Source organism: Euphorbia lathyris, chromosome 8 (genome assembly GCF_963576675.1).
Source record: "Euphorbia lathyris chromosome 8, ddEupLath1.1, whole genome shotgun sequence".
NCBI lineage: Eukaryota > Viridiplantae > Streptophyta > Magnoliopsida > Malpighiales > Euphorbiaceae > Euphorbia > Euphorbia lathyris.
This window is the reverse complement of record NC_088917.1, coordinates 12403880-12416700: the sequence shown is the minus strand read 5'-3', so window position 1 is coordinate 12416700 and position 12821 is coordinate 12403880. Positions and strand designations below refer to the sequence as shown.

Below are 12821 nucleotides of genomic sequence, written 5' to 3'. Positions count from 1 at the left end.
TATTGTTACATTGTAATGAAAATAGGTAATTGTGGGTTTTTTTTTTTTTTTCAGAATTAGTGCATATGGTGGTGGTTGTTAAGAAAACTGAAAATTTACCCTCACTGTTAAAAAAACTGATGTGGTATTAATTCATAAGAAATTTACCCTCTTCCTGAACCTTCTTTTGCTCTTCTCAATAGCGATGGAGAGAATTTCAGAAGGAATTTACACTGGAACAATTCTGGGTTTCCAAAACAATTCTAGAAATTCCAGAATCAATTCCCGATTTCTAAAAGTTATTCTGGAAACTCCAGAATATATTCTGAAATTTCCTGAACGACTGGAAAAATCCAGAACAATTCTGCAATTTCCACCAAAAATTCCAGAATTTTTCTAAATTTTCATAAATTTTAGAAATTCCAATCAATTGTGGAATTCTCAGATTTTTTTTATATAATTTACCCTTTACATTATTATGACATTAAAAGTCCAAAACAATAAAAATTCATCAATGATGAACTAAACTAGTTTGATTTATATTTCAAAATTACCGACTCTTTGTTTATCTGTCACATATTTTAAAATATGGTCAAATACTTATTTATTTTTATTTTTTTTTGGTAGAAATCAAATACTTATTTTACACTTGCATGATTCATTTTTTACACTTGCTTTCTTTTTTCCTGGAGTAAAATAGGTATATGACCAAATTTATGGTGATACAGATAAAAAGAAAATCAATGGTGTGGTCAAAATTATCCAAGTCAGCATATTATTGCTAAAAAAATTAACAGATTTTCATCAACTTAAGACTTTAATGTTATAATAATACAAAGTTCGGATATTTTTATGTCAAAAAAATGAAGTTCAAGGGTCACACTGTTAATAATGCTATAGTTCAGGGCCATAAATGTAATGTACCCAGAGAATCACTGAATTCTACAAGAGTATTGATCGAATTATGAAATTTACAAAGCATCAAAATCGAAAAAATTTACATACTTGAAAAGTACAAGAAATACTCACAGCTGGTGTAATTGGAGTATGGAGATCTAAACAATTGTCTGTGAACTGAATAATCAATCAAGCAGTCTCAACAACACGAATATGGAATGGCGGCCCTCGGCAGAAAATCGATTCATCGGCTGAATCAGTTCGAGCACGGGCTCTGAGAATGTCGTTAGCATCTTCAATAACAGCAGTAGCTATCAGAGTGTACTCACCGGGAACAAGGAAGTGAAAAGCGAAAGAATGCTTTGATTCTTGAAGAGGCGGAACTTCCATTATTATACCATGCAAAACACCTGTATTTTATAACAAATCAGAGCATGCTACGTAGTCTTGTGTTAAGAATTTCTAATAAATAACGGGTTAAAAGCACCCACGGCCACAGAAGTTTGGACTAAGTTTTATCACGGTAAGACTTCGGTTTGTACCAATAAAATAACTCAACTTTGCAATTCATTTCAATGAAATTACATTCATTGATTTTCATTGTATTTTACACCGGAAAGATGACGAAGACAGAGAGCGGGAGCCTATTGACTGGCTGTCAAATTATCGCCATGTGTAAAAGAAAGTGGCACCCAATGGACATGTGGCATTTCTTCTAAGACTATAAATACAAAATAATTAATAAAATTGACCTAGGTTAAGAATCCAAGGTTCTTATATAGCGATGGTTTGATAATCAGTCCATAGATTCACTGTCCTCGTCATCTTTCTGGTGTAACATTTGATGGATATCCGTCAATGTAACTTTATCGAAACAATAACCAAAATCGAGTTATATTTTATTGGCACAAAAATAAAGTTTAGTGACAGTGATGAAAGTTTGTCCTAACTGTACTCAGCACAATTTATCAGTTTAGCACACTTTTTCACTTCTGGTATTTTGATTTATACATTGACAGAAAACAGACAAGTTTTACTCCAGGTCCATAATAGTCAATGATGTATCAAACTTGTGTAGATTATCATTTTGTTAACTTTTTAAAGGATTTTTATTGATTTGGACTTCAATGTTATAGACCCCGAATCATTTCGGGACTAAGGCTTTGTTGTTGTTGTTGGACTTCAATGTTATAGAAACGTAAAGTTCAAGGATTTTAAAGTAAAAAAATGAAGTTTAGAGGCCATAATGTTAATAAAACTACAATTCAGAGGCCATGTATGTATTTTACTCGGATAATATGCATAAATAAGCAATGCAATTCAGATTCAGCCCTATAAGAGTGCAAGTTTTAGGAGATAGGCATGAAATGGAAATCTTACCCGCCCATAAGACAGTAGCCTTGGAACCTTCGACGCAATTCTCTCCAGCCACATCTCTGCAGGTGATGGTGAGACTCATCCTAATCATTTCCTTGGTATTATTGCAAACTACAACCTCCATTGGAGTCATCTCATGTGCCATTACAGAACCTTTGGTCTCAGAGGAGTCCATAAGCGCATCTGATTCTTGTGGGGAATTCTTTCTACCAAGCCTGAAGCCAAATGTCAATGGATCTGGTAATAGTACATCCATAACAGATGTCTGAAGGGCTGACTGTATTGCATCCTTGATATTCAATTCTCCAGAGCTGTTTCGTCCCGAATGCCATCTAACTTTTATTCTGGAAATGAGGTTCTTAATGGAAGCATTTAGTTCCGCTTTGGCATTCTTCTCGGAGAAGCTGGAATTTCTACCCCCATTGGCCTGAAAATCCTTCATGAAAAAGGAACCATCAAGAATAGGTAACTTAAAATGCTCCAGTGGTATTAATACCCTTGCAGAGTAATCCCTATCGATTCTCGTTTTCGGATAATTATATTCGGTAGCGTCTTTATCAACAGAACTGTCATCGTCGTGACCCTCTAGTTGAACAGAAACATTAATCTCAAACACAACATCTGTTGGATTAGACAGCTCCAGCTCCAAAAAACGTAGTCCCCAACTTCCTCTGAAAGGATCAATTTTCACCAATCCTTCCATCTTATTCCTTGAACCAATAGTTTCTTTACTAGGGGTACACTCGACATTCACTGATTCTGGAAGTTTTTCACCGACATGTGCAGGAATTTCCATCGAAAGCAAACGAGCTTTTACAAAAGACAAACCTTGTAGAACACAAACATGCAAGGGAACAACCAGGCGTCGACCAGGAGGAACAGCAGATCCCTTTGTTGGAGGATCTCCAGATTCTGTCAATGGCCCTGAGCACCAAAATGAATACTGTTACCACCTATATAGCCGCTTGTAGTAATAACATTCAGGATAATTAAGCAAAGCCTATCTAGGAACACTAAGTACAAAATGAACTCTAACTTTAAGAAATGGAATTGAGATGTTGATTAGGCGCATCCAATGATCTAAAAACAAGAAGCTGATAATAAGTGCATTGCAGATGGCACGAGGGCATGTGGACGGATTTTTATTATTAAGAACTACAAACTGAACTCCACATGTAATTGCTAACTAATGCAAGACTCAAAAACTCATTTAGATTTTTATTTATCTCATTTTTTTAACTACTATGCAAACAGGTACACGGCACAATTTCTCCATAAACAATAAAAAAATAGCAAGAACAAACTGAAATTTTAATTTTTAGAGTATCTACTCTTAAAAGATAAGCCATAAGAAATTTGATCTAATACAGCAAGATGATATGGCTGTTAGCCACACCAAAGCTTTAGGCAGACAATATGACAATTTTGGAAGCCACTAGGCTTTCGGTTTTTGAGCATAGCGAATGCAAAATTCTTTGTTTAGTGTTGCCTTTTTATGGAGAAAAAGGCCCTTCCAAATGTTGTTACAACAAGAAGTTCGAATTGAGTAGTAAGAAATGCGACAGGTTAATAATGCATTCAAAGTTAACGAGAAAATACCAGCATAATGAACCAGTAATGTCGGACTGCTACTGTCCTTTAACTGCCTCCCCATGCTTACAGAGGCAAGCTTACCCACAGATGTATCAGTTTCTAGCAATCCAAGCTGCCAGGCCTTTAATGTCACAGGTAGGATCACTTCTGCTCCAGGCTTCAGAGGAAGTGAAGATTTCAATGATTCGTAAGGTATTGAGAGAACAGAATCTTGGTGTTTTCCAGATAGTGAGATATGTGCTTGTTCAACTGGAACTGTACCTGCATTAGCCAGACTAATCCATACTTCACGTATTTCACCTTCATACAACACTATTGCACCATCACCACCCACGACATGAGAAACTAGTAAAGGAAGTGGGGGTACTACAGAAATACTTGGAACAGATACGTTTCTCAGTTTTGGACACCCACAACATCTGAAAGGATCAGCAAGCACAAGCCCTTGTGCCGCACCAAGAAGCAGATTATCAACATCTCTGAAAAGGTGTTCAGTAATAACACCAAAACAGTGAACAATACAACCTGGAATTGTTACCGATCCCACCAAAGTTGGAATTCCAGATAAGGTGATCACCTTTGATGAATTAGGCGGAAGATCCACACTAACAGGAAAAGCATCAAAATTTGATGAATGGACTGATAGGTATATACTATCAACTCTTAAATTAAAGCCGCAGGGGTTTGCTAACTCCACCAAAATCTCAACTGGTTCTCCAACTATCCATATCAACTCGTGCTTGCTACTGTCACTAGGCTCCCCTTTGCTGAATGGTGTATATATAAAGGGCCCTGATGGAGCAGAACCAGCCCACCAATCTTCTCTTGCTGCATTGCGTTTTATAATGTCCACTTGAGACTGATGGACAGGAAAAGAATATAATCTGAAATAATCACCAAAAAGCAAACATATTACCAACTTGGAAACCAAAATGACAAGGAATGAGACCCGAAAGCCTAGTCAGCATTACAGGACTGCTACAAATGATTTATAATGAAGCAATCACCCAGACAAGGATATAGGAACATGCATGTAGAAGAATCTATCTAGCCCATATTTAATCATAAGATTTAATATGTAAATTAGATACCTCACAAAAGGTAAGGCAGGATCAGCAGAGCGAGTTCCCAAAGGTAACCTCTCAGCTGAATTGTTAAGTGCACTAGCAAGGCCATTCTGTCCAGCAGGTGTAATAAGGAGATAATACGACCTCAGTAGCCGTGCAGCAGCACTCCATGCAGCAAGAGGATCTCCAGCACGAACCGCAGACAGCAGTATCTCTCTGAGAACAACCATCTGCAGTGTGCTCCATTGAGATTCAAACAAAGAAACTACTGAATGATGATGCATCTTTCCACTATCAGCATGGCTCAAACTAGTCTCCTGTAAAGAAAGATAAGAAAAAGTGCAAAATTATCAATAGAAACACATAAACCAGATTTGCATAAGAGCAATTTTGTTAATGGCCTTATTCACTCTGACTGAGCAAGCCTGAAATATGAATAAACTCAGTACAGTAGATAAAAGAAAAACAAACAGCAATGAACAACATCAGATTGATCTCATGCCACAGGACCTAGTCCCTCTCTATTGCAAGCAACAAACTGATATGCCCTTCTCTTTTCCCTCACTATCTATAACAACCATCACATAAGTTAACTATCTGCTGCCCCTACTTCCAGTTCACCAACTAACCACCGTTATTCTCCATCATTTACTCCCATGCCATGTATCCCCTCCAAGCATTGCGTCCGATGTCAACAGAGTCTAGCAAATGCCCCAGTACCAGATTCTTTTCTATCACTATGGACAAACAAAATTATACTACAGATCATAATAAAAAAAAAAAAAAAAAAGGGCGGCCCGGTCGCATTACGCGTCCCCGCTGAGCGAGGGTCCGGGGAGGGGTCCCACCACAAGGGTGTATTGGGGGCAAGCCTTCCCTTGCCAATTTAATTGGCAAGAGGCCGCTCCTAAGACTCGAACCCGTGACCTCAGGTCACACGGCAACAACGTTTTACCGTTGCGCCAAGGCTCGCCCTCTATACTACAGATCATAATATGGAGAAAAAATTCAAAGGATCTGCAATCACAAAAACGACACAGTTTTGCAACCTATAAGGAACAGAACAACTTGAAAACAATGCTTACATATAGTTCTTACATATGATGAGGGGAGAAGCTAAAATTGAAATTGAAGTCAGACAAGATCTGAGAATAAATTTTGCAGAAACTAACAAGAGAGTAAATACATAGCGACTGCAGCCAGAGAATTAACAAAAATATCTTCTCAAGAATTCATATGGCAAGTAATATCCAAGCACAACTGAGCATCCAATTAAAGTCACAGTTCAAGTAAGAAAAATCACTGGAGTATTCTATTTTAACTTCCTAAGTCAGACACTTACATTGGAGTTATGGTGATTGAAGGATGCTCGACTCTGTACACGATATGCTCTTGTGGTCATGGCCAAAACTTGCATAGCACTGGTTGCTGCAAATTTATTATCCTGCTGCATATACAACTGGGCTACCAGCCTTGAGAAAAAGGCTGCTTTCCTCTGATAGCCGATAGACCCAAATAAGCGAGCTATTTCAATATATAATATCAGTCTATCACTGGCATCAATCAAAGATTTTGCACCATCTGCAGCACTTGTCAGCAAATCCACAACATCCTTTGAGGTTCGTTTTCTGGACAAACAATCACCACAAATCAATGATATACCCTTGCAAGAATGTAAACATGCACCTCTACTTGAAATTTTCCTAATATAAGCATGTGTCTGATTTGAGAAACAGTTTAGAGGTATGGATGAATGACAGACAGAGCAGTTGGTTTCAAAATCCAAAACTAGGTATTATCGTAGTTCTTGTTACTCTTAAGTAACCAGATAAATGAAAAATGAAAAAATAATGGACTCAAAGGACTACCAGATGCGAGTAAGTAATTTCCTACAAAATTTTTTTTCAGGCATTTATGGAACAATAATCAAAACAGCTTGAAAGTAGATAAATAATTATTCCAAGATGCATTCCAAATATTTGAAAGCAGCCGTTTTACGAATATCAATCTCCAAACTATCCATGAGGAGGCAAAATGATATCTACAAGCTACAATCAACATATTGATGATAAACTATATTCAAATGTATGAGGGTAATGTTCATGCATCTATAATTTGTCGGGAAGAATTTATGAGCTTCATGAATTTGCTCTATTCATGTACCCTTACACAAGCTTCTGAGAAGAATTTATAGTACCTGCAAAGAAATCTTGCCAATTTCAGAGTAGCTTCGAGCTCAAAGCTTAAAGGTGAAACTCTGCATAGACATAATCAACAAAACCGGAAAAGTTGCTGTTAATATAAATTGGAAAAAGGCATGAAACCAAAGGACTGAAGTTGTGATGTACAATGAAAGAAAATAAATTAAAAACTACACAAATTTAAGTTATTTGACAAAATATGCGTGGAGAAGTTTTTTGTTTGTTATTATTACAATGGTGGGAAAATACCAATTAAAGCTTGCAAACTTCCACTATGAAGTACAAGCAAATTAGGCTGAATGTTTTGAACAACTACTACACATTTACTTAAAACAACAACCAATCCTTAATTGCAATAGATGGGGTCAGCTATCAGCACAAAGAATTGAAATGATCAATTAAGCAAAAAAGTATAATTTTAGGAAAGCAGATGTACTTCACCAATATAATATGAAAGACAGAAATATATGGAAGGAGCAGCGGCACTCCAGAAAGTATCCATAACTAAAATAACAATTACCTTTGAGCATTATCTGGAGTAAATGATTTTTTATAATGTGATATGACACTATTGTAACGATACTTGACCTCGTCCTCAAAAACCGTATCCTTCTGGCTTGCTAAGTCTATCTGATAGCAGAAGAAATGAAACGGTATGTAAATGCAAACTTTAAATGGTGATTAACATAAAATAGAACAATCACTGTGACAAAATATGCATCATAACAAAAAGGATACTGAAAAGGAAAGTTCTTGTTACTATATCCGGATGAGAACTATAAGCTCATAGTATAACAACAATATATCAGACTCAAATAAGACATCTTATTATATTTACATCTCATGCCACATAACGTCCTGGGTACAAAGACAAGTTAGTCAAACTATAAACAAGCAAATGACAAAAAGATGCAATTCTATAGATATTAGATTACTTCAGCTCAAAATGTAAGCATACCAGTAAGGCACAAACACTACCCTCCATAGCCCCAGCATACCAGAAGAAATCCGTAGTCAATCTCGCTAGTTCTAACGCAGTGGAATAATGAGCATTGGCATCAACAGGAGATCCAGCCAACAAACAGTAGTCCCCTATTGTCTTCTGTGCCCGGGCGAGTCTTCTTTTCTTAGCCTTGATCACCTGCAGTTTTTTACCAATATACAAATTAATAAAGCTGCAAATGCACAAAACACGGCATCCCAAAAGGATTTTTTATTTTTTTGAAAAAAGAGTGAAAAAACTCTAAACTGAGAAATTGTAGATTAAAAATCCTTAGGACACCTAGACATAAACCTCCTCAGAGCTTAGACTAGCTTGAGAATCTAATGGCGTCTTGAGAGTAGTTCCAGCAGATTCTGCCCGTAGAACCCACTTTTCAAATTCCATCAACAACGAAGCAGCTATGTCTTGCATCATCGTTTGCAAGTGGATCTCCAGCGTTTGCTGGTCCGCAGGAGGAAACAATTTCAGATTCTCCCCCTTCTTACCACCATCCTCAAGCTGTATCAGAAAACAAAATTGGAAATTCACAATATTATCCAAACAAACTAAAACAACAGAGAAACAAAAAAGCAAATGCGAACCTGAGAATCACATGGACAGAAAGCAAAACACCGCGACACAAGCGCCGAATCATAAACCTTACACGCAGCATTAAATTGATCGACAACGAAGTCCAGATCGGGGGAGGAAGGGCAGTGGCACACGCCAATTACGGCGAGGATCTTGCGATTGGACTGAAAATCCTCCCAAGGACTGGGAGGGGATCCACCAAGCACGAACTTGAAGCGGAGAGAGCCACTGTCCCATGGCTGATTAGTGAAAGGGGATTTCTGGTGCTCGGTGTAGAAGGAACTAATGGCGGAGAGAGGAATAGTGTGGTGACGGAGGAACATTGAGTAATAGTCGCGCAAAATGTTGGGTGGAACGCGGCCGATTGGGAGGATTCCGACGCGGATCATACAAGATGTCTCGATGCTAACATCGGGCTCCATTTTCAGGATTGAGCGGCGGTGTGGAAGAAGAAAAAAAAAATTTAACAATTCAGAAGTGGAAATGAGAATGGGAGTTACAGGGAGCAGAAAGGAAGGAGAGGAGTGTGGCAGGTATGGCGAGTATATCAACGATAATCCTCGTTCTGATTTCGACTACTTCGACCTGGATCTTCTTCTTTATGCCTCCATTGCATTTTCCTAATGAGCAATTAAGCTACTAACTTTCATTTGGCATGAAATTTTCAATATATTTTTTGGTTAGAAATTTTTCAATATATTGAATATTGATGTTATAAAATCTTAGATGAGTTTAATGGGACATGTGTTTCCGCTTCATTTGTCCTCGTGTAATATGATTAATTGGGTGACATAAGGTGTCCCTCCACTAAAAACTCTATATCGAAGTGCTTTAGAGCTTCAATATGATGGGTGGCCGAAGATCGGATCCAACAATTGGAACTTCGGCCTATGTTGAGCCGAAGTTATCCTTTAGTTGAGCTTTTAAGAATTTCTATCGGTTCTAATGGATTTCGTGCTAACGTGTTTTCACATGCTTTTTATTTTACGAAAAGAAGTGGGTGGAAACGTAGGCCGGTGGCATTAACTACGGTCACATCACATGAAGCTAAGACGTGACGTTATTATCCCTTTATTTACGACTAGCGCTTTGAATTTCAGATATGTATCGTTTTAGCGTGCTTTTCTCTTTAATCAATGTTATTAATGGGTGTAATTCTTCCGTTGTTTCCAACTTTAGAGTTTTTTAAAAATCGTATAATGATTGAAAACTCTTCTATTTATTGTGTCGTCTCATCACTTTCTCTAGAACCCTACAAAAGGAGACTACCTTTTATAGGTTTTTTCTGCTTTCTTACGTATCCTTGAATGTTATGCGAATTTCTTTAGAACCAGAACTCTGTAAGTTTTTCTTCTTTCTCTCCCTTTATTTACTTTATTGTATGGAAGGACTACGACGAAAAAACTCAAAAAAGAAAAATATAGTATGCAGGTCAGACGGGGTCGAAGTCCGACAAACCCGCTCTAATGCCTAAGTCAGTTTCTAAGTTAGGACCGAATGGAAGGGTATGGACTATTTTAGAGATAGTAGTTAACGTACAAAACCTTGTGCCTATAACTTTATGTTTATGTTTGATTAGGTTTAGGGTTGTCATCTTCTTTGGGAATCCTTATGGAGCTAGGATTCCTGATCCCCTTACGGGATCCGAGCCCTGGGAAGAATTCTTTGTCTCATAGGATTCTATAAGATCCTTTGAGGCGCTGAGGTTAGAAGCGTGGGGGTCGCTATAGGTCGTCGTTCGTTGGGCTGGGGTCATATTGACCGTTTCAGACTTGTTGAAGTGAGCTTGGGACCGTCTTGGACGCATTTGGGCCTTTATCACGCTTTAGGATTGGACCGTAATACGGATAGTGATGACGCCACGCACGTGATATCATTTAGTCTGATATCAGATACCATATTCCAAATAAAAAAAGATCTTTTTGTAAAAACTTCATTTTGCTTATGTTTTTTCAAAACTTTATATGCAATCAAGATTTGGGTAAATTCAAATTTCAAAACCTCATAGGTACAAAATTGCTTTTACTGTTCCTTTTGGTCAGTATGAGTGGAATGTAATGTCTTTTTGTTTGAAAAATGTCCCTTCTAAATTTCAAAGAATTATGAATGATATTGTCAATGATTATTCAAAATTTTGTATTGTATATATTGATGATGTTTTGGTCTTTTCGAGTTCTATTCAAAAACATTTCAAATACCTTAAAACATTTTTCTATGTTGTTAAGAAAAATGGTTTGGTTGTGTCGAAATCGAAAATTTCCTTATTTCAAACCTACATCGGGTTCTTAGGACATTACATATCCAAATGAACTATTATACCAATTGAACGATCCCTTCAATTTGCAGAAAAAATTTCCGATAAGATTCTTGATAAACATAAATTACAGAGATTTTTAGGAAGCCTTGATTATGTTTTTTATTTTTGTCCTAATATCAGCATAATGGCTAAGCCAGTACACGATAGACTCAAGAAAAATCTTGTCCCATGGACCGAAGAGCATATTGCTCCTGTTAGAAAAATCAAACAACAAGTCTTAGATATTCTTTGTCTTCATCTAGTTGGTCATTCCCTACCTAAGGTAGTAGAAACAGATGCCTCTGGCATATGTTATGGTGGAATTCTTAAACAAGTTTCTGAGGGTAAAGAACATATAGTTCAGTACACCTCTGGGCATTGGAATGAATGCTAAATAAATCACTCAATAATTAAAAAAGAAATTTTGAGTATTGTTTTATGTATAAACAAATTCCAAAGTGATTTACTAAATCAAAAATTTCTTTTAAGAATTGATTGCAAAAGTACAAAAGAAGTATTACAAAATGATGTTAAAAACCTTACATCAAAACAAATTTTTTCACGTTAGCAAGGAATTTTAAGCATTTATGATTTTGATATTTAGTTTATAAAAGGAAATACAAATTATATTCCTGACTTCCTAACTCGTGAATTCCTTCAAAATTCCAGCCATGCCAAAGGAAAATAAAGGCAAAGAAATCACTAGGAAAGATTCTGCAATCACTAGGAGAGATTCCACCAAAAATTATGATAAAGATTCCAAAATAAAAACATGGAGAAATGGTCGTTGTAAAGAAAGAAACAAATTTTGAAGATACCTCCTAATCAGCCTTGGACTCCAAAGTCTAAAAATGGTTGGCAAAGACATTTGCAAAATCTCGAGAGCTTCAACAAGCTCTAGTTAAGTATCAGACTCTAAAAGAAGAGATTCAAATTGTTTAAAAAACTGAGAAAAGGAGAATCTTCTTCTACAAAAACTCATTGAGTTTTTATAAATGTTTTAAATTCTCATGTCTCGACTTCCTAAAAATATTTTCATGATACCCACAAAAAATCTCAAATGCCACTTTTCAAAATTTCCAAATATCTTTAACACATGGTGTCCCTTCTCCAATTTCTTTATCTTTTCCAATTGATTTCATTGTCAAAAATCCATTTCAAAATGTTCTTTTTATAGAAAAAAGGCTTTTATCATGAAGATCCTCAAGTTTCAATTGAAAAAGGTTTTGGAAAAAAATTGGTTTTTTAAATCATTAGATTTAAACAAAACTCCACAATATTATGAAATGATTTTTACTGTCACTAATTCTGCTTCTTTCAAACACTTTTACTGAAAATCTGAACACTCAGACCCAACATATTCCATAATAAAAATTCACATGTTTATTTCTCCAATCGACTAGAAGCATCCACTATCTGAACCTGTGTATTTTTCTGTGGAATACAAGGAAAAAGAATTTTTTGAGCCTGGTGGAATGCCCTTCTGATTCATAATGTTGGGAGAAAATATTCTTGGCTTGTCTTTTTTGATACCGCTTATGATCCCAAAAAATTGCCTCTTTGGTTCCAACAACGGTGGGAGCAATAAGGATACGTTGAGCAAATCCTCCAAGACAAAATTCTTACTTGTTACCAAAGATTTATGACTGGTTACAAACCCACTGAGGATGAAAGAATACTCTCTCCCTGACTCTATTTTGTATGAAATTTTACTTTGCTTGGGTTAGTGCTTGGAATGTGCAATATCCAGAAAATTATAGAACTTCACTGATTCAAAGAAGATTTATAGTAAGATGGTAGGACAAATTCAAGATTCCTCTAGTCTCACTGTTGAGAAA

General features: G+C 36.5%; 1 protein-coding gene across 1 annotated transcript; it reads right to left on the bottom strand.

Moving 5' to 3' along the window:
- Window positions 1–769: 769 nt before the first annotated feature.
- Window positions 770–9365, bottom strand: LOC136202362 (trafficking protein particle complex II-specific subunit 120 homolog). The gene is made up of 10 exons (XM_065992930.1): window positions 8699–9365; window positions 8409–8615; window positions 8073–8255; window positions 7635–7744; window positions 7111–7170; window positions 6256–6541; window positions 4938–5230; window positions 3853–4730; window positions 2257–3177; window positions 770–1286 (listed from the first exon to the last, which is right to left on the bottom strand). Exons 1-10 carry the CDS (start codon window positions 9107–9109, stop codon window positions 1066–1068), a joined length of 3570 nt encoding a protein of 1189 aa, XP_065849002.1. The 5' UTR covers window positions 9110–9365; the 3' UTR covers window positions 770–1065.
- Between the last annotated feature and the right edge of the window lie 3456 nt (window positions 9366–12821).

Bases quoted from the DNA above. Each gene is read 5' to 3' on its own strand.
- LOC136202362 (XM_065992930.1), bottom strand. From the start codon at position 9,109: ATGGAGCCCGATGTTAGCATCGAGACATCTTGTATGATCCGCGTCGGA. The intron at 8,256-8,408 runs GTTTATGTCTAG...AAAAAACTGCAG, and splicing joins CTAGTCTAAGCTCTGAGGAG to GTGATCAAGGCTAAGAAAAG. The intron at 5,231-6,255 runs GTAAGTGTCTGA...CTTTCTTTACAG, and splicing joins TCAATCACCATAACTCCAAT to GAGACTAGTTTGAGCCATGC.